General features: G+C 55.2%; 1 protein-coding gene across 1 annotated transcript; it reads left to right on the plus strand.

Moving 5' to 3' along the window:
* The first annotated feature begins 257 nt into the window (after positions 1 to 257).
* Positions 258 to 21830, plus strand: NT5C1A (5'-nucleotidase, cytosolic IA). Its single transcript, XM_041738908.1, has 6 exons — positions 258 to 439; positions 6892 to 7059; positions 7459 to 7588; positions 9199 to 9321; positions 11089 to 11273; positions 12779 to 21830. The coding sequence occupies exons 1-6, from the start codon at positions 314 to 316 to the stop codon at positions 13142 to 13144; spliced, it is 1098 nt and encodes a 365-aa protein (XP_041594842.1). The 5' UTR covers positions 258 to 313; the 3' UTR covers positions 13145 to 21830.
* Positions 21831 to 22086: the final 256 nt, after the last annotated feature.

Below are 22086 nucleotides of genomic sequence, written 5' to 3' on the forward strand. Positions count from 1 at the left end.
CTCCTCCCGGGAGCCCGACACGCCAAAGCCTCCCTAGTGCCCGCCCCCGCCCCGCATTCACTTGGGGACTCAGCTGCCCCGCAGGGCACATCCCGCGGCGGCCGCACGCCCGCAGCGGGGAGGGCGAGTTTGGCGAGCCCCGGCCCCCGGCCCCCGGCCCCCGGCCCCCGGCCAGCCCCCGCCGCCGCCCGCGCGCTCCCCCCCGCCGCGGCCCGCCCCCTTCCCACGCCCGGGACGCGCCTCCTGCTGCAGCGCAGCCCCGCCAGCGCCGCGTCCCCGCCGCCGCTCCCGCCCGCCCGGTGGCCTCCGGAGCATGGAACCCGGGGAGCCCCGGGCGCCCCGCGAGCCCGGCCCGGGGGCAGAGACCGCGGCGGCCCCGGGCTGGGAGGAGAGCAAGACTTTCTACGACAACCTCGCGCCCAAGAAGAAACCCAAATCGGTAACAGCAGGGCCTGGGGACGGAGGAGGGCAGGGGAGGGGGCTCCGCGGGAGGGGCGGCAGCCCCCGGAGGGGCCCCGAGGCAGCGCTGGGGCGGGGGGGACGCGGCTCCTCCGCCCCAGCCTGTGCCGGGCTTTTGGCGCCGGCTCGCGTTTATTTTGGGAGCTGCGCGCGGGTGTCTTCTTGTCCCCGGGGCTCGGGTTCCCCGCCAGGGCCCCCTCCCCCACGCCGTCCTCGGCCCGGCTCCTGCGCGAGCGCGCGGCCAGGGCGCGCCCACTGCACTTGGCGGCGGAGCGGGCGCGCGGCCCGGGCTCGGGTAACCCGACTCTGGAAACCCGGCCCCTCGCGGGGCGCTCAGGTGCCCGCCACTGGGCTTCGGGCTCCGGACCCGGCGCCTGCGTTCCGGCTTCTGGCTCAAGGCCCTGCGCTCCGGCTCCGGCTGCTGCGCCGCCCGCGTCCTTAGGGAAGGAGCCGCGCTGGGCTCTGCGGCACAGCCGCGGCCTCCGCGCCCATCGCAGGGCGCATCAGCGCGCCCGGGCCCCCCGGCGGTCTCAGCCCTGGGAGACCCACACAGAGGCGAGACCTCCTCTTGCCATCGGACAGATCCCTGATGTCCCGGCTGTCCCCTGGGCCTTGCGCATTCCGAGCTCTCCGAGCTTGGGAAGGGGACTGAGCAGGAGGCTGGCCCAGAGGCATCCTCTAGACGGTTCCCGCCTGACCTTAAAGCATCCTGCTGCTTCCCTCCAAGGGCCCTTCCCCAGGAAGGGGGCAACAGTCACTCCACAGTCATTCCCTGCAGCATCTCTAGGCTCTGCTCAGCAGTGGGGACTGGGAGATGAATTTGGTTGAGTCCCTGCCTCAGGAGCTCACGGGGGCTGGGGGAGACCGGGACGTGGTGAGCGCTCAGAGCAAACACCCTACATGCAGCGGAGGGAGCAAACAAGACTGAGTGACTGCCACCGAGGAAGGCTCTGCAGACCTAGCCTTTGAGCTCCTAGCCTTTGAGCTCACCGTGAAGCCTGGGTAGGCAGCATTTCCCAGGCAGACAGGGAAACAAGCCCCTAAAGCCTTGGGGCTGACTTTGAACCTGAGTAGGAGAATGCAGGATCTTTGGGAGACACGTGGGAGGGATGCCAGAGATCCCACACAGGGCCTTGAATGCCATACTAAGGAGCCTAGGTGTTCAATGAGGTTAGGGGTTTTAAAAGGAGGTTCCACTAGGGCCCCATGTTTCTGGAGGTCTGCACACATATGGATCCAATTTATTTTCCTTTTTCTTTAAACTACCCCCTAAACAATTAAAAACGTGTAATAAAACTCAGTTCACTCTAATGCATTAGATGGACATCTTAGCACTTTCGATTGATTACACCAGTATACTAATTTATACTGCAGGTTGATTAGGTGTTTTTGTTGTTTTTAGTAAACTTCAGATTAAAGCTTTTCCTGTAAACTGTTTACTAGAAGTTTATCTTGAGATTGTTGTTGCTGAGTACCTTGAGGCCCGTAGTTTAAAACAAAGCAAAAATTTTTTTACCACTTGCAACCACTTATTGGCGTGACTCAGGACTTTCTCAATACTGTGTGCACACACCGACCAACACCGGAACAGATTGACTAGACGATGAAGTTTAAGTCTGCACGGGCAGCCTAACCCCCAAGTTTCAAATTTATCAGCTATACAACCGTGCTGTTTCCATTGGTTGACAAAATAAATATAAATAAATAACAAATAAATAAATAAAATTTTTTGTAGGAATGTATGAATGAACTAGTAACATACATTTATGCTAAGAAACTATAGCAATATCTAATTTACATATTGGGGTTCTCCCAGGAGTCCATTGAAAGAAAAAGTCAACCTGCTTTTTAAAAAGGAAGAAAACCATTGGTCCCATTTCATTCGAGCAAGATCGCTCTGGGGGGCAGCAGGCAGACCAATGAGGAGGCTGGTCCCTGCCTGAGGAGGAAGCTTGACTAGTGTCCTGGCCGTGGCCCAGGAGATGGACACTGGGGCTGGGGTGGTGAGTGGAGCTCACCAATGCATCTCCTCCCCAAGTAGGGTGGAACCAGGGAGCTCAGGCCTAGTTGTCAGCCATGACCCCTGAGGCCTCATGGTCCTCCCAGTCCCCACCCCTTCCTGCGGTAGCCCCTCCTCCTCCCATAGGCTATTTTGGGGCCTTAGACCTCTTGGGCCCCATTAGAGCTTATTCTCATTCCCAGGAGCCTGGGTGGAATATTTCAGCCCTGGAGGCCTGTAGGAGCCTCTCACCTCAAGGGGTCAGACAACTCCTCCGTTCAGACCTATCTTGTCCCTCTCTCCTCCAGCAGCTCTTCTCCCATAAGACTTTTTAGAAATAACAGCTTTTGGCTGCCTTCCTCTCTTGGACCTAACAGGAGGAGAATCATGTTGGCCTACATGAGAGCTGGCTCTCCTCCATTACCCCCCCCCCCCCACCGGCCCCTCAGTACCGGGGGAAGGCGGAGAATTGCCAGGACCCTAGCTCCCTGGAGCCCACTGTTCCCAGGCTGAGTCCCTGCTCTAGAAGGGTCGCCCGACCCAATTCCCACTCTGGAATCCAGACTTCTTTCGGGTTCCCAAGGCCTGTGTTCTGGAGGAGGTGTTCCTCGGTGAATGCCTGATAACCCAATGAGGGGGTGGTCTCCCTCTGCGTGTAGGTCCAGGGGCATCTCCAAGGGCTTGGCTTCCCCCCAGCTCTGGCCAGCCCTTTACCTGTCCCTTCAGCTCTTCCCTGGAGCCTGGAGAGGCCGCTCTTTCTGTATGTGTCACAGCAGTTCACGCCTTCTGGACCCTACTTGTCCAGCGTCACAGCAGGCAGAGCTGAAAGAAGGGTCCTGCCCTGGGGGCCTCCACTCTGAGGAGAGAGAGCCCTGCCCTTAGAGACCTCAGACTGAAGGCATGGTGTTCCCTCACCATTTCTCCCAACTCTGGAGGGGGAGGGGTGCATGGGGCCAGGGTCCCAAGGAAGTGTCTGAAATGGAAGGGGTTGGAGTCATCTGGGAGCTATCAAGGAGGGGCCTAAGCGGGCTGGGGTACTACTGTGTGGACAGAGGCCAGAGATTTGGGATCTTAACCTACCTGGATCGGCCTTGACTTTGCTGTGTGATGTAGAGCCAATACTCTGTCCCTCTCTGAGCTTACGTCCCCATTTGTAAAAGAGGGAAATGGAGACTCCTGGGGCCAAGGCAACTGGGATATTTTTCTTGGGATGGCCAGCAGTGGGATGGGATGGGGTCTAGGTAGGTCAACCAGAGGGGACCCAGAACACAGCAGCCTGGCAGGGACTGTGGTTCAGCAAGTAAGGAGTGAGACCTTGGCTGGCTGCCTGGGCTGGAGCAGTGGCTTTGGGCACCTGCCTGAAGGGGCTGGGAGGGCAGCTGGCTTTCTGTCCTTGAGGGGTGATGGGCCTGTCCCTGGGGCAGTAAGCCCAGCGGCTGGAAGGCCAGCAGGCTTCCTGGGTTTATGAGAAGGGTCTCCGCACTCCCCCAACCCCACCCTTACCATCCCTGGCCAGCCCTCTGTCACCCCTTTTCTTTTATTTTCCCTTCTTTCCTTGAAAGCTCACAGTTGCTGAGGGGGTTGGGAGGTACCCAGCCTGTGATCCCACAAACTGGGGTGGTTGGCAACTGGGAGAGTACTTGGGTTGAGCAAAGAGCAGAGGCACCTGTCCTTCCACTGCCCTTCTCTGACCCTGCTGGCCAAATACACCCTCTTGATTGGAGTAAAAGTCATATGCAAACTGAGGCTTACCACATCTGCTTGGGGAACTCTCTGGTCTTCCACTTACTACTCTGAGGTCTAAAGCTTCATTAGCCACTAGCCACTCATAGCTACTTAAACTAAATGGATTAAAATGAAATACAATTAAAATTCCAGTTCCTCAGATTCACTAGTCACATTTCAAGTGACTGAACGTGTCTATTATCACAGAAAGTTCTGGATAATGCTCTTCTAAAAGAGGGCACAAATCTTGGCCTTAGAGATAGATCACAAGCTCCATAGGGACGAGGATCATGCCTATATTGTTTCCTGCCATGTCCCTGGCACAGTGCCTGTCACATGGTAATCACTCAGTGTTGTCAACTGATTGAGTCCCGGCTTGATTCCAGAGAGAAGCACTGGGGTGGAGTATGTGGCCAGCAGCGCTGTCAGGAGCAGGCCAGCATCGGAGGTCCAACTTGAGCTTCTGTTTCCTCACCTGCTATGTGGGAATCACCGTTCCAGGGATGCGCAGGTCACAGAGGTGTATTGGGACCCTGGGTGCCTGTGTACCCACAGGCAAGCCCCACATTCTGATCCTCCCCAGGGATTATAAAGGATCCAGCTGCTGTGGTGGCATATGGCCTCTCCCTATTCCACTGCAGGTGCTGAAGGAGTTCTGAGGCCCTCCTGGGCCCTGGGGAAGGCCTCCTAGCACCTGCCCACTCATCTGGGCTCGCATACACCCACTCCCTCTGCCCTGGGCTCTGCTCATCTTTGTGAATGCACCAGGGCATGCTCACCTCCTTAGGCCTTCCTGCACCTGACTCCTCCTTCCCAGCTCCATGAAAATGCCCCCCCCCAACCTACTGTGAACCCCTGTCATCAAGACTCTTCTTTCACTTGTGTCCTAAGTACTGATTCCGGCCCCTTTTGTGTGTGTTTTCACTGCCCCTTCTTCCCCATCAGCTTGTGACTCTGAGGGCAGGTGCCAAGTCACTTACCAGGACCACTCCCAGGCAGAGTCCAGGTACCTGGCACAAAGAACCAGTAAATGTTCGTAAACTTTGCATCAACCAAAGAAGTGTTTCAGGAGCACCTACTATATGTCAAGCAAGCTAAACAGATTAGGGGACCGCCCTGAGGCTTCCAGTTCATGTTAGCTTTGTCATGGCAAGTACTGTTTTTCTTTGAACTAGATTACTTAGAGTTCGGAGGCATTACAAATTTACTGAGCACCTACTGTGTGCTCGGCACAGCTTTAAGAACTGTCAATACAATAAATGAACAAGACAGTCCCTGTTCGTGCTTCCTCCGAGCTTAAGCATGGTTCCTGCTTCCTCCCCAGAACTCTGTCTGGAAATAGTTAAATAAGCAGTCAGGCCTGTGCTAAACTTTTTTTTTTAAGATTTTATTTATTTATTTATTCATTTATGAGAGATACAGAGAGGGAGAGAGAGACAGAGACACAGGCAGAGGGAGAAGCAGACTCCATGCAGGGAGCCTGATGTGGGATTTGATCCTGGGACTCAAGGATCACGCCCTGGGCCAAAGGCAGGCACCAAACCTCTGAGCCACCCAGGGATCCCAAGGCCTGTGCTAAACTTAACTAAAATGGGAAATGTATGGGAGAGGTAGCAAGCCCATGACTAGGAGCGAGGGAGGACTTCCTGTAGGTGACGTGTAGTTTGAGACCTGTAGGTGGGGGTAGCTGGATGAGGAGCTAGATGAAGAGCTAAGGGAAGAGGGCACATGGAGTGCAAAGGCTCAGGGACAGACAGGAAGGTATGGTCCCACATGAGAAGGGTCAGATTGAGCAAAGTGGGGTAACAGGAAGGTGACAGCGCAGAGAGGTAGGGCATCAGTCTCGAAGGGCTTCCTACCCCATATGCAGGCCTGTGGAACAGAGTTTGTGAGGAGTGAGTACCACTGAAAGGGGGTCATCAGATTTGAACTTGAGAAACATCCCCTGACAACAATATGGATGACCTGGGGCGGGAGATGGTGACAGACTGGACCTTGACAGAGAAACCACAAAGAGGTGGATGGATTCTATAGTGTTGACAGGTTTTTGTGATGGATGGATGGAAGGATGGATGGATGGATGGATGGATTGGTGTAGGGAGGGGAGTTGAGGAGGGGGAAGGAGTTGAGGTGGACTTCTGGGCTCTAACCTCAGGGTTGAGTCCATGGAGATGAGGAAGGGGGTGGAGAACCAGGTTTGGAGGTGCAGGGGGTGGTGGGACCTCAGCCTCGAGCATGTTGAGTCTGAGTGTCTGTTAGTCAACTGGGGCAGTTAGATATAGGAGTCTGGATCTTAGAAGAAAGATCTGGGCTGGACATAAAACTTTCTTACATAAGTGCCATGTTTCTGGGCACCATGTCTTCCTAAGGGGCATCTGGAGACCATCTGGAGCATCAGTCATACTCTGGCTACATGCCCTGTGTTCATTTTTCCACTGTCCAGATGGCCAACTAGATTGCAAACTCCCTGAAGGCACGTCTTCCCACCAGATCGTGCTCCTTGGCAAGGAGCCACCATCTCCCTGAGCTCCTGGTGGGGTCCTGCACAGAGGGGGTTCTGATCCAGGGCTGCCCCTGCCCAAGGCTGAGCCATCTGAGGGCAGGGGCTGGGCCTGGGTCCTCTCCCTGTCCCCAGCACCCAGACAGGCTGGCACCGGAGACCTGCATCGGGGAGGGTGAGTAACAGCCCTCCTCTGGCACCTCCACAGCCCAAGCCCCAGAATGCTGTCACCATTGCTGTGTCCTCCCGAGCCTTGTTCCGCATGGATGAGGAGCAGCGCATCTACACGGAGCAGGGCGTGGAGGAGTATGTGCGCTACCAGCTGGAACACGAGAACGAGCCCTTCAGCCCCGGGCCAGCCTTCCCCTTCGTGAAGGTGGGTGCCCTAGGGTGCCTTCGTTGGGGGAGCAAGAGCACTCCTGGGGGTCTGAGTAAGGAAAGGGGCAAATTCATGGGCTTGGTGTGGGGACAGAGCCACTGTGGGAAGAAGCCTCCCTGTCCTCTGCGCCAGTGCAGCCCCGCTCCAGGCAACTAGTTCAGTGAGTAGAGCTGGTGGATGGGGCCCCCACTCACCCTTCAGCGAGGCGCCCCTGTGCAGCAGTCAACCAGCACGACGGCTGACGTTAGGTCCACGCATCTTGCCCCTGGCCAACCCCTGACCATCCCTCTCTGCCCCCGTTAGACTCCAGCTCACTCCTCCTCCACGCTGGCTACCAACTCCAGACATCAGGTCCTGGGGGCCTGAGTAGAGGTGGGGGTCCTCTCTCCCATCCAGGCTCTGGAGGCTGTGAACAGGAGGCTGCGAGAGCTGTACCCCGAGAGTGAGGACATCTTCGACATCGTCCTCGTCACCAACAACCATGCTCAAGTGGGTGTCCGTCTCATCAACAGTATCAACCACTACGGTGAGCATCAGGGGCCTGGCCCTGGGACGCCCCTATGAGACACCTGGGGATGGGGCCACACGTCTGCAGGGGGGTAGGCAATGCCAACTAGAGCCTGCAGCCCAGAGGTACACTGGTAAATTGGGTTTTTAAGAAAACCAAACCAAAACAAAACCAGAAAAACCAACCCTGATCAGAGTATGGCCATCTTAGGATGTAAATACCCGGCCGTGGCTGATTTCAAGTTATCAACAGTTGAGCAATCTTACTTGCTTGGAAAAAAATCCCTGAATGTTTAGCATCTGACTCTTACAAGCCGGTACAAGTTGGCTCCGGTATGCTGCCCAGGCCCCACTGCCTATGTATTGAGCAGGGCACTTGTTGCCTTTGTGCCTCAGTTTCCCCATCTGCAGTGAGGCTCACAGGCCTCACAAGGCTGCTAGGAGAAGCAGGTGGAGTTGTCAGAGTGAAGGGACTTTGTCTTCGTCCAAACTCTTGACTGAAAGCAATAGACCCTCCAGAGCTAGCTTATGCTGATGAGAATATGGTAATTTCTTATTTTTTAAAAGATTTATTTATTTTTTCGTGAGAATACACAGAGATGAGAGAGAGAGAGAGGCACAGGGAGAAGCAGGCTCCATGCAGGGAGCCCGACATGGGACTCCATCCCAGGTCTTCAGGATCACGCCCTAAACCGCTGAGCCACCTGGGTTGCCCAATTTCCTATTTTAGGTTAAAAAAGTGTCTCCTAGAACCACAGGGAAGGAAATACAATTGAGCCCACCACAGCCTGAATCCAAGTACTGGAGACCTCTCCTGGGCTTTTTCTCTTGGGCCACGTGAGCCCTTATTTCAGCTCCTCTCAGCACGTCTGTTTCCATCTGCCCCATCCACATGTCTCTCCCCAGACTGGGTTTCTCTGCTTTTCCTGAACGTGGCCAAAATTTGTAAGTTACAAACCCTTGTTTTAAGCAACCAACGGAGTTCAGTGGCATTTTTTCATCCTAATTTCAGATTGATGGGAGCAGAGATGATATTCGAAATATTTAACTCCTTTAGGATGTAGGTAGGGAGAAATCAAGAGACACCACCCACAGGACTGGAGCAGGGCCCTCTAGGGCCCCTGGTGCACCAGGGGTTACCCCTTGCATGTGGATTGTCCCATTGGTGGGGCAGGGAGAGCAATGGAGTAACTCTGGGGGGTCAGAGCAGCAGCCACTGACCGACCAGCAAATCTTTTCCAACCTGTGCACTCAGGGCTTCCAGGTGACCATCAGCCGAGGCCTGGAGACGATCTGATTGGCCCAGCTTGGGTCACGTGTCTGCCTCTCTCTAATCAGCTATGTATGGTTGGAGGGTCAGATCTTGGCTGGAGACCCCCCTTTTATAGTACCGTGATTACCTGACAAGAGCTGTTCCAGGCAGTCAGTCCTGCTTGATCATCCATATTTCGTGGGTGAAGGATGGAGGGGCTCAGAGAGGGGAAGGGAGGCCTAAAATCACTCGGGGAATCCCTCTGCTGCCCCATCACCACTCAGAACCCAGAGGGCTCCTGCTGGACATGGAGGGACCACTCTGAGGCCCTGAGGGTTGCCTCGGTGTCACCTGGGTGCTCTCTACCTCCTCCCCAGACCTGTTCATCGAGCGGTTCTGCATGACAGGTGGGAATAGCCCCATCTGCTACCTCAAGGCCTATCACACCAACCTCTACTTGTCAGCTGATGCAGAAAAAGTGCGGGAAGCCATCGATGAAGGTGAGTCATCCTGGGGAAGGAGAATCTGGGGAGTCCGACGAAGGGGTTCCCAAGGCGGGGGGCCTGGTCCTAAATCTCTGAGCAGGTGCTCGGGGCAACTGTGGTCATTGGAGAGGGAGTGCCTTCCTTAATTCCTACGGCCTGTCCTGTGAGCTCTGAGAATAAGGCCCACCTACTCCACCCACTGGCCTTCTAGTCCACTCTCCCACCTCCGACCCTACCGTGTGAAGGATGCTTTTTACTCATTGGCATTGCACAGCCTTCTCTTTCCGTAGAAACCCTCCTCACAGCCCAGAAAGCTACTCCCTTCTAAGAATCCTCCAGGTTCTGAGGCCTGTGTGACCACGAGCAGCCTCTGCCTGTCTGAGCCAGTGGGGAGGAAGGTGGGTGTCTAGCTCATCCTGAGCACTGGGGTCTGGGAAATGGCTAGCGTTCCAGCAGCTGGCGGCCCAGTGCTGAGGTCGGGTTAGGAGACCCAGCCACAGGTACTGACCAAGAGAATTTCCCTCCAAGTGTCTCTCTCAAGGGGCAGCTTGGGGAGGTATCCACAGTGTTGGTGCTCCTGACGGGGTGTGTATCTGTCTTGCTCATGGAAGAAAAGAGGCCCACAGAGGAGGAAGGGCTGCCCCACTGCATGTGTGCCTTTGTATGTCTGAAATCTGAGCTCAGGCCAGCGAGCAGGGAGGGTCAGGAGGGAGGCCTTGCTCAGAGCTGGGTGGTCCTGGTTCACCTCAGCCCCAGTGTTACAGGTGCTGAGAAGGTGCCTGGCCTGCTGCCCAGGGCCCGGCCCTACTTAGAGCAGCTTCAGGCTGCTGAGAGCTGCCTGGCACTGCTCTCTCTCCTCCAGAGTTCCACTCTAGTCCAGCCCTTGTGAGCCTAGAGTCCCAAGAGCAGGGCAGAAGCAGGTTTGGAGCGATGACCACCAGAGAAGAGAGCCCCAGGCCTCCAGCCTCCTCGGGCTGGCTCTGCTGTCCAGTGCAGCTCCAGTCTGGGGCATCCTGACTCCTGGAGAAGCCCAGGATTGCAGAGAGTCTGGGTACATAGTCAGATGGCACTGGTACTGCCCTTGATGGTCATCCTCAAGGTTGCCCCAAGGAACCCTGAGTTGGGCATGCGTGGTCATTGTGGCAGTAAAGCAGGGGTGCCTTCAGCCTGGGATCTCAGCTGCAGACACACTTAATCTTACCTTGGTTCAGAGAAGGTGATGGACTTGCTGGAATCAACAGTAGAGAGTAACTGAGGCCAAGCCAGGATTGGGGCTACTTCCCAGCTGCCCCCCATAGGTCCACATCAAGTGCCTATGAGGATCTCCTAGAAGGATAACAGTGGCCTGGGGGACCCTTCCTCCCAGTCAGGACTGACATTCAGCTGGTCCACACCAGGATGACCTTGCTAGATATCAAAGAATTGAAATTCCTCCATACTGTTTGATAAACAGCTGCTTTCCTGAGTCCTCTGAGGGACCCCTGTTTCCTGGGGGCTCCCCTAGAGCTTCCTGCAAAGCCACAACGAAAGGGGGACCCTGACATGGGCCAGGACCCTCAGAGCCCTACTCAGAGCAAAGCCACCGTCCATCTGACTGACCAGTTTTTCAATATTCTGAATATGAGCCCTCATGAGCCTCTCGCTGAGTCCTGGGTGAGGCCCGTAGGGCTAGGACAGCTTGAGGTAGCCTCCTATTGGCCCCAGGAAGCTGAGACAGGTGTCGGGGGGGGGGACCCCTATTGCCAGGATGAAGGAAGACAACACTTGCCTCTCTCTGCCCAGGGATCGCCGCTGCCACCATCTTCAGCCCCAGCAGGGACGTGGCTGTGTCCCAGAGCCAGCTGCGCGTGGCCTTCGACGGGGATGCTGTGCTCTTCTCTGATGAGTCGGAGCGCATCGTCAAAGCCCACGGGCTGGATAGGTTCTTTGAGCATGAGAAGGCCCACGAGAACAAACCTTTGGCTCAGGTGCTCCACACACTCCCCAAGACCCCTGAGAGAGGCGAGGCGGGTCCCCAGAACTTGCCCTGGGCTGGAACTTCAAGCCGAGAACCAAACCCCAAGCTCAGCCCAGAATCCAGCCCCTCACCAGGGGTCAGCTCTCACCTGACCCCCGGCCTCCCTCAAAGAGCTTCTTTTCCTTCACTGAACTGCATCCCCTTTACTATCTCCCACCTTTTTTTTTTTTTTTTTTTACTATCTCCCACCTTTGAAGTGCCCCCCTCTCTCTAGGCTCCCCGGCCCTCCCTGAAGCTTCCCTCCCCTCTCCGAAGGCCTCACCCTGTCTCCAAAGCTGCCATCTTCTCTCTGGACCGCTCATCCCCTTTCTGAGACTCCCCCAGCCCTTTGAGTCATCTCCCACGTCCTCAAGAACCCCTTCGTTTCCCTCCCCGGAGGAAAGAAAAAGCCTGGCAGCTCCTTAGGGGGCAGGGAACCCCAGCTGGGGGTGGGGTCTGGAGCAACCCACCTGCTTTGGGCCACCCCTGCCATCCATCCCTTGGCCGGGAGGCTCGGGGACCCTCACACTGCTTGGGGTCTCCCTGAGAATAGAATATGCCCTGGGGCCTGGAGAAAAAACCCTGGGGTTGGAGGTGTTGGGATTTGCAGGCCTCCTGGGAGCTCCTATTTGTGCTTCTCACAAAAATCTGGGTGCTCAATTTTCTTTCTCCAAGAGCTCAGCGGGCTCCAGTTGTGGCTCCTGGATATATTCATCTGACTTCCGTTCCTGTGGAGTCCGTCTGAAATCCCTAGGAGTGCAGGGCAGGACAGTTTGACCACTAAGTGGTCGGTAGAGGCCCAGGAGACCACTCCGTGCTCCGGGTCACCCCCCACTAGTGAGGGTCTCTAAGATTAGAAGCCCTGATTTCCAGCCACTGATGCAGTTTGCTTCTTTATTCATGCATCCCCATTAAGCTTTGTCGTTCCAGGCATGGTAGAGAGTAGATCTTTCCCCTGACCCTAGAGAACTGGAACATGACACCCTGAGCCATCCATATCCAGTGGGCAGGGTCGATATCTGGCAGGTGCATGTTGGTCTGTCTGTCCCAGTTGTTTGCAGCTGGCGTCCATTATGATTGGAGGGTTGCCCATGCCACAGGTACCAAATGTTTTTAATATCCTCCCTGCTGAAGAACACAGAAGGCCACACTCACACAGCCTCACAACAGACACCCGTGTACCTGGTGGGCACATGGATGGACATACGTAGTAACCGCTGCCCTGCTACGGTTACTCTGACCCAGGCATCCCCACTCACCGCAGTAGGGACACCCAGACCAACATAGGTACCTACAGTCCCATTGATACACACAGTGGCCCTAGCAGGTGTAGCAGACCTGGGAGATTTAGGGCTCTCGAGAGCTTTCCCACCCCAAACGGCAAGACACTAGGGCTTTCGGAAGGAGCCCAGCTGGAGAGGGGGGTAAATGTTTGGGAGACAGAGGAACTCATGGTGTTCTTTTGCCTTCTCACAGGGCCCCTTGAAGGGCTTTCTGGAGGCGCTAGGTAGGCTGCAGAAGAAGTTTTACTCCAAGGGCCTGCGGCTGGAGTGTCCAATCCGCACCTACTTGGTGACAGCGCGCAGCGCAGCCAGTTCTGGGGCCCGAGCTCTCAAGACACTGCGCAGCTGGGGGCTGGAGACGGATGAGGCTTTGTTCCTGGCAGGAGCACCCAAGGGCCCCCTCCTGGAGAAGATCCGCCCACACATCTTCTTTGATGACCAGATGTTCCATGTGGCCGGGGCTCAGGAGATGGGCACCGTGGCCGCCCATGTGCCTTACGGTGTGGCACAGACCCCCAAGCAGACGGCGGCTATGAAGCAGGCTGCATCTGCACCGTAGCTGAGCCACCAGCTTCACTGGCCCACGTTGTTCCAGCTCCCTGTCGTACTTCACCATGTCATCCCCTGGACCCTTCTAGCTCATCACCACTCTGTCCCTCTCCACGTCTGCCCTCATCCTCATGAGTGAGGTACTTGCAGGGACTTAGGCAGACTGAGCCCGCATCCTCACCAGCCCTCCTTGTGGGCAACACTGTGCCATGATCCCATCTAGGAGAGTAAGACTGCAGAGTAGCTGGGCTGCAGGGGGCAGTTGACGAAGGAGGGTGGCAGTGTCGGAGGAGCCGGGGTGTCTCACAAGGGGCTGGGGATGAAAACTAGCTCCGTGTGGTGCAAAGAACATGGCTTCGAGGGAGAAGCCTGGCTCCAAGCCATGTCCTGGCATTAGCTGATGACTTTGGGTAAGTCCCTCCCTTTCAGGGGCCTCAATTCCCGGATCTTGGGGGTGGTTTTCAAACTCACCGCCGAAGCAGCTTGGTTTTAATAGGATTGCCCTGTGCCGGGCTGCTGCTGGACCATATGGTATCTCAGTGCAGTTAGAGAGGTATGCTGTCCCGAGAATGAATTTCAAAAAGTCAGCCCGGTCCTGGGCCTGCTCAGCAGCACAGAGCCTGGATGTCAGCCCATTGCTCGGGCTCCCCCAGCTCCTCAGGTCGGAGGCCTGTGTCAAATGGGCAAATCGTCCGCAGCAACCCTACCTCTAATTCTGCATGTTTGGAAAGCACTGGACAAGATGACCTGTTTCCTGTGGTCCCCTACCTAGAGTCACCCATCGGGTCAGCAGCAGCCAGGGGCCGGGCTCCTGGAAGGCGAGGGGAGTGAATTTAACCTGCTGCAAACTCTCCTTCCGCCAGCAGGGGACACTGCAGGGTCTTCCCCAGGAGGCGCTTTCACCACCGGGGCCTCCATGCTTCTTTGCTTTTGCTTTTAGCCCAAGTTCAGTAGTTCCTGCCTGCCAACCCCCTCACCCCAGGCTTCAGCCGAGCAGCTTTGCCATTGGGGAAGAGGGGAGTGTTGGGCTTCACTATGGTGGGCCCAAATGCAGGGGAAGAAGCTCAGTGGGTGCAGTGGGAGGTTGTCCGGCCTGTCCTGCCTGCACCCGAGGGAAGGCCTGCCCAGAGTGACGGGGGAAGGTCTGGTCGGAGGCAGTGAACAGTTGGACGGGAAGGATTCTGAAACCAGGAGGTGCACTGGCAAGATTCTCCAGCTCTGGGACTGTGAGTGGAAGTACTGAGCTCCCTGTCACCGGGTTGCTGTGCAGGGGGCTCCAAGATGAGGTCACTTCCCCCTGCAGCGCACCAGCGAAGCCTCCCCTTACAGGAGCCTCTTGTCACCGCTTCTAGGGGAGAACTCTCTTTGATGAATCAGTTTCCTTTTTTGCTAACAAGCCAGGATCTCTCTATAAAGGAGGGTGGGAACACTGATGGCTGGTCCCTCAGGAAGACCCAGAAAGGGGAGCCACCATCCGTGTGGGCCACAGACCGCCCAGCCCCCGGGGAGTCCCGCTGTGAGCAAGCACCTTGTAAGGAAAGCCCAAGGTACTGTCATAGGGAGCAGGAGCCTGGAGGTGTGTGCAGGAGAGCTGGACTGCTGGTGAGGGCGGAAGAAGGGGGTGAAGGGCCACCTGGGGTCTGACTTTTGTCATTTTGAGGACTCAGCACAGGGTCTGACTGAGTACATGGTCTGGACAGTGTAGGGTAAGATAGTAGTTGCAGAAAGATAATCCAGGGTGGAGGAAAAAGTGAGGAGACAGAGGTGGCTCTCAAAATGAGCAATAGTTTGGGCTGGAAGAGGAGAGCTGGGCCGGGTTTTCACTCTCTGTGTGGGACACTGGGCCTGGGAGGAAGGTCAAGGCCGTACTGAGTGTCTGGGGCAGACCCCACCACTGACTGCCTTATCATGGAGGGGGCGGGGCACGTGATGAAGATGTCTTCGTATGGGTCTTTCCACCCACAGCCGGGATCCTTCTGGCCAACAGAGGAGGCCTCAGGGCAGGGGGCCTGGTTTTGAGTTCCTTCCTCTGTTTGGTACCCGGCCAGAGATACTGGGAGACCCAAGAACAGCCTCTACGAAAGAAAGTGAGAGAGTCATCTTTGATCTTGGCTAAACCCCAAAAGGCCCTCTGTCCTTCCCCAGTCTCAGAGTCACCCTGTTGGACGAGCCTCTAGGGCTCACGGAGCCAGCCACAACCACCAGCAGCCTGCACGCTGGCACAGCCGAGGTTCATGGTATGAGGCTGCATGGCCAGAATGGACATGTGCGTTGGGCACCAGATGGCGCCTAATTAAGATAAACCCCAGGGATTCTGAAACCAGGAGGTCCTGCCTCCAGGACCTAGAGATAAAACAGCCCTGATTCTTCTGGGTCTCTCAGGAGGCAGAAAAATATGATGCTGGAAGCAGAGAGATAAGGTGCAGTAAAAGCCGTGCCTTTCACTGGAGCCACGAGTAATAGACATAGACAGCCCTGGGCGTGAGGGGCACTAGGGTCTGGCTCTATTATCGAGACTGTAAATGAGCATCTCAGGCCTGGAAAAAAGCTTTCAGTGGCTGGAGTAAAAGGCCAGGATCCTGGGGGCAGGCGAGGCAGCGCCAGACGCACGTTCTGATTCTTTCCAGGGGCGAGGAGGAGCCCCGGGCGAGGAGCACTGCTTCTGGATCACTGGGCAGATTGGAAGGCCAGGTGAGCATCACGGCCCGCACTGGACTGCAGGGCTGGGCCAGAGGAGCTGCAGCTCCCGAAATGCTGGGCCCCTGGAGCCCAAAGCACAACTCCCTGACAAGTCCTGCAGGGCACTTCCCAGGAAATGCTTGCCGACCAAGTCCCTGACCCAATGGAAACTGCCAGTTGGCAGAAAAACAAGCCCTGCCACTCTGCCCTGAGCCTGCTAAGACCATTGCAGAACCACTCTCTCCTCGTCCCTATCAGAATGGTGGGGATGGAGCAGGAGATGCCAGGAGAAATCAAAACCAGTGAGAAGCTCAAATCCCAGATGGATCCAGCATCATAATGATATTCAACTGGTGTAACTGGTGTGCACCAGTGCACCAAGCTGGTGATTAAAACATTGAAATACCTCTGTAACAGCTGGTAAACAGCACTGCCCTGAGCCCCTGAGTGCCCCTTCGTGGCCTCAGCCTCCCTGGCCCCTCCACTGTGACAATTCCATCTTCCCACAATTCAGCCAAAGGGGCGTCCTGGAGGCTGCACCAGCACGTTGGTCATTGCCCACTCTGGTTGCTTGTTTAGAGAGAGCAACTTGCCCAAAGTCATGCAGCTAGCGAGTGGCAGCGCTGGCACTGAAGCTCACGTTGGGACCCAGGCTCTTAGCCATTCTCTGGACAGCCTGGACAGCAGAGAGGAGATGGCAAGAGAACCTTTGTGACCAACGAGCTTGCCCAACGGTGGATGTGTTGACCTCCTTCACGTCAAAATGCTATAAAACACGTGAGCGGGTGCGTTTTTGTTGTAGTGTCCTACATAGCTAAGAAGAAGTGAGAGCCAAACATTTGCAGAGCTCCTGAGGCACCACCCAAGTTCTCCGGAACCCCATTTGAAGACCCTGTATGGGGCTGATGCAGGGTTTTGCAGTTTATGGGCCAAATCTAGGCCACCACCCATTTTTGTAGACACTTTTGTCAGAATACAGCTATGCCCGTTGGTTTGCATATGTCTGTGGCTGCTTTTGCACCCAGCAGCAGAGTTGAGTTGTTTCAACAGAGATCAAGGAGCTGAAAATATTAATCTGACCCTGGGCAAAGGCAAATATCCCCGGGTCTACCCACCGGCGGGGGGGAAGACCAGCTCATATCCACCTAAGCACTGGAGGCAGAGTCTGGTTTCACTGCCAAGGGAGCGGCCTGCTCTGGCTTCTGCGCCTATCTGTGGGCATCTTTAGGGCTGCAGAAAATTGCAGGCGCTAGCTACGTGCCTTGATGTCACACATGACAGATCCTTCGCATCCGAAGAGTTCAGATTTCAAGTTTTAGCTATTTCCACGTGCCCCGCGGCCTGTTGTAATTTGAAATGCTCTTGACTCCTAAAGTTGAGTTGAGTGTGCCCTCCTAAGCAGATGGGTGAGGGGCAGGGAGCAGGACCCCTGGCTAGGCCTGAGCCCAGCTGGCTGTCCGGCACCTGCTTAGCGTGGCTTTGTTGTTCTCGGCTCCTCATTGCCCTCATGGGGCCTCTTGGGAAGTGACAAGTGCTGGTAGATGGATGGGCTTTGGCTAAATCTTAGTTTTGGGTAAAATGGAGCACCCAGTGTTGACTTCAGCATTCTGATCTAACAACAAGTCATCCATATGCTCTCTGTGGAAGGAAGAACCAGTTCTTCATGAAGACAGCTCCAGCGAGGGCTTCAGCTGGCCCAGAAATTACTGAGTGAGCAAGAGAGAAAACTCCAGTGAAAGTCGGAACGGCCATTTTCTGGTCCTAGACGGGTGTGAGCAGCACATGTACCCTCATGGTGAAATTGTGGATTAGGAGAAATCTAGGACCCTGAAGATCTAGTTTACCAAGGTTCCAGAATCCACTGTGAGAAATGCAAAGTGCAGACATGGTCTTACCTATAGACAGCACTTCCACCAGGATACTCTTGTCCCATGAGCCCAGACTGGGCCTCAGAATCCTTCTCAACCCAGCCTTCCGGGCAGCCCCACCAGCGAGTTGGAGTTGGAAGATGAAACCCTGTTTTGACATCCCTATTGGTGTTGGATACTGCTTTCCAGAGGGCAGGCCAGGCCCTGATTGTTCATTCTCTAAATTCAGGATGGGGTGGGGGTGGGGGTCTCACTCTACTCGGACAGGACACAGAGAGGAGGGAGGATGGCAGCTTCCCCAAACTAGAGGCGCCTGGGAACTGGTGTTCTCTGGGTTTCACCATCGCAAGGCCTTTAAAGCCTGAAAATTGCTCGCATCGGTAGGTGGCGCTGGAGGCCAGGACGTTGCCGCTGGCCCAAGTCCGGGGACTTGGTTCATTTTCTGTCCCATGGAGCTCTGTGCTGTGCTGGGCCCCCGCAGGTAGCTCAGCCTAAAAGCGCCAGAGGGGCCCCGAAAACCTCCGGTGAGACAAGCTGACTGCTCTCACCCGCAACCACTGTGATTGTGTGTGTGGACACCTTCATATGAGTGTGCACAATGGGATATAGCTGCATGTATGCATGTTTATGTGGGGGGGTAATGGGTCAGATATCTCTGCTGACAACCTGTGTGTGTGTCTGTGTGTGTCTCTGTGTGTGTGTACAGGTGGTTATATCTGTTAACCTGGGGATCCTGGGCTCCCCTACTTATTCTGGCCAGCCCTGTTTCCTGGGACTGCTTCTGGCCATTCCCGTCATCTCATGGGCATTTGCACATGTGCAGCATGGGGGCCGCTGAGGCCAAGCTCCTTATCTTTCTTTTCAGCGTCTGACTTTGGCCAACAAGGTCTTGGCTCCTAACCCTCTGCCTCCCAGCCCTACCTCCTGCAGCTTGGAAAGGAAGTGGCACATCTGTGCTAGGACACCCCGTTTGGTTGCACCTGCCTCATCATCTCCACTTGTTTCTTTGCTCTCGCTGTTAGTCCCAGGGCCAACATGTGCAGTTGGGCAGATTTTATGCTGCACAGATCCAGATGGAGTCGTTCACACTGTGACTTGAGTGGAGCTTTCTAAACACCCGCAAAACCTGCCAACCTCACCTGGCTGCCCTGGCCATGTCGCGGTCATGGCAAGAAAAGCTGCCTTTTTCCCGGCCCTCCTTGGCCCAGCCCAGCCTCAGCTGGGATTCCTTCCTCTGCTTGGGTGTTCTAGTCTGCCCCAGAAGTGACTCACCCTTGACCTCGATCTCCTCGATGCCTGTGGAATTGAGTCTGTGGAAGTGGAAGATGGCTGGCAACTTTTCAGTGACTGGCCTTTGCAGAGTTAGAGGTCTTTGTAAGACACGTGGGAGTTCTACAGGCAAGGGTTATGCCTCCCCCACCCCTGGCCTGTGGGTGAATATGCCTTCCTGGGTCCACTGCTAAGATGGGTCTGCCATGGATATGAGGGTAAAGGGCTCAAGACTAAGGCCTGAAGGCTTGGAGCTGCCACCAAGCAGAAAGTCATGAGGTCACTGCAGACTGGATGCCTGGCCCTGGTCACAGACCCTGATGCCTCCCTGAACCAGGCGGGAGCCATAAGTGAGCAGAGAGATGAGGCCGGGTCTTCAGGGTAATGGAGCACAACACATGCTGTTGTCTGACTCGGTGGCTGCCATGTGGGAATGTGTGGTGGCCTTGCCAAATATTCCACCCCATTTTTCAAGGGAAGCTAAAAATCTGGACTTTCAAATGTTGGCAACTATTTTGAATTCGGAGAGCATTGTGCAGGCCAAACAAAACATATCTTGCAGGCCAAAGCCAGTGCTGGAGTCTCCCGTCTGCACCCTCTGGCCCGGGCCCAGTGAATTGAGTCGTTCAGAACCCACCAGCTGAGCGTGCAAGGATGTGATCCTTAGGCTCACGGGGCCTGGGGTCTGTGAGAGGCTTCAGAGATAACCTGGTTTGTCCCTGGGTGTTTTAAACTGTGTCCATACAAAGTTCTTGATTAGTACACGTATCTTTAGCTTCTGGTTTCTACTTAAAAAGCATCTCAGTCCCGTCTCGTACAGAACAAGATTTAAAGTGAAGCCTTACCTGTCGTGTGCTTGTATTTACCTGTCAGAAGCCCTATTTATATCTTTATAGGTCTATTTATATCTTTTGCAAACATAGGCTGCCCTGGTCTTCCTTACAACCTAACCTCCTTGAGTTGCTTTTTATGGTAAATCTCCTAAGTGCCTCCTTAAATGGTTGGAGCATGTGCTTCTTCATCTACGCGAGTTCCCTCGTCTGAGGAGGGGATAAGAGAGCCCCTACCTTCTCAGCTCTGCCCCCCCTTGGTCTGTGATCTGCCCTCCCCACGGCCCAGCTGCGTCTGGCTCATGGCATTTACCCCGTCATGTGACGAAGGGTGCTGTGTGCTCGTCCGCCTGGGTGCCTCTCATCCCTCATGCTTGTTCTGTAACTGAATTTCACCATTTCTGGGCTTCTGCCTCTTGAAAGCCATTCAGAGAAATAGAAGATGTTTAAAAATAAACTCGTATTGCCTGGTTTTCCCTCCTCACAATCATATTCCCTAACTGACTTACAGACGCCTCGGGAAGGAAATGGCGATGCATGCAGTGAACGGGCCTGAGATCACTCCCACCCTTGGGTGCCAGGGTGTCTCTGTAGACATTCCTCCGCAGGAGGACCACCCTGGGGGCAGATTCCTCAGCCTGAATCCATCAGGAAGCAAGCTTCTCCCAGCAGGGCTCTCAGGGACTCAATGTTCCCATCTGGAACTAGCAAAGGAGGATGGGATGGAGTGGGAGGAAGAAGAGGAGATAAGGGAGGGTGTGAGGTGGAGGAGGAAGGGGGTGACTCAGACTCCAGCCTCAGCCCTCCCGTTATGCCTCCTCTTGCACCTCGGCCCCCTCTGCAGCCTGCCCGACGTGGGGCCCATATCTCAGCACCATGTGTCCATCCCCTCGTGTCTCCTGCCACTCACCTTCCCCTCTGTCTGCTGAGGCCCTGTCAAGACTCATCTTAAAACAATTTCCTCAACTAGGTTCCCTCAGAACCTGGTACAGCGTGAGGGACGGGTCACTTTCTCCCACGCATGATCTTTAGGTCTATGGCTCTTTCTCCCATAGCCCAAAGGAGAATCTCCTGCTTTATTTTGGTGTCTCCCCATCCCCTGCCCCCAGTGGGTATTGATAAATGTGCCTGTAATTGGGGGCGCCTGGGTGGCTCAGTCAGTTAAGCCTCCAAACCAGGACTAGACCGTGGTTTCGGTTCAGATCATAACCTCAGTGTTGTGAGATCGAGCCCCATGCTGGGCTCTGTGCTCAGCACCGAGTCTGCTTGGGATTTTCTCTCTCTCCTTCCCCCTCTGCCCCTCCCCTCACTCTCACTCTCTCTCTCTTTCTCACTCTTTCAAATAAAATAAGTCAGTCAGTCAATAAATAAATAAATAAATAAATAAAATATTTTTAAGAATTTAAGAATTAGGCCTATCATTGAACAATCAAATTCAGAGCTGCTAGGACTGGGCCAATTGTTTGCAGCTCATGTCATTGCTGAACTAGTCGCAAAATATTTTGGATATGTCACCTAAAAGGATCACCAAAGGATCACCCCTCTGGGTAGGAAACCAAAGGCATGGGAGTCCTATGGCACATTAGCTATCTGTTGCCGTGTAACAAATTGCCCCAACTAACTTAGCAGCTTACAGCAACAAGCATTTATGATCTCATAGGTTCTGTGGGGCTGGAATCCAGCAGCAGCTTGGCTGGGTGGTGTTTGCTCAGAGCGTCTCGTGAGGTTGTCCCCCCTCAAGCCCAAGCTGTCGGCTTGGGCGGAAGTCACCTGAAGGCTTGGCCGGAGCTGGAGGATGTGCTTCCAAGGTGGCTCACGCACATGGCTGTTGGCAGTTAGCCACGGGGTTGCTCAAGTGTCCTCATGACATAGCTATGGCTTCTCCCAGAGGAATCGAAGAGAAAGCAAGGCAAGCTTACTTTAAAACTTTCTTTGGGCGGGCAGCCCCAGTGGCTCAGCAGTTTAACGCCGCCTTCATCCCAGGGCGGGATCCTGGAGACCCCAGATGGAGTCCCCACATCGGGCTTCCTGCATGGAGCCTGCTTCTGCCTCTGCCTATGTCTCTCCCTCTCTCTCTCTCTCTCTCTCTCTCATGAATAAATAAATAAATAAATAAATAAATAAATAAATAAATAAAATCTTAAGGAAAAAAAAAACCTCTCTTTAGGGGCACCTTGGGTGGCTCAGTGGTTGAACATCTGCCTTCAGCTCAGGTCGTGATGCTGGGGTCCTGGGATCGAGTCCCACATCGGGCTCCCCGCAAGGAGCCTGCTTCTCCTCTCCCTCTGCTGCTCCCCACTGCTCGT

This window comes from Vulpes lagopus, chromosome 23 (genome assembly GCF_018345385.1).
Source record: "Vulpes lagopus strain Blue_001 chromosome 23, ASM1834538v1, whole genome shotgun sequence".
In the NCBI taxonomy this organism is placed as follows: Eukaryota; Metazoa; Chordata; class Mammalia; order Carnivora; family Canidae; genus Vulpes; species Vulpes lagopus.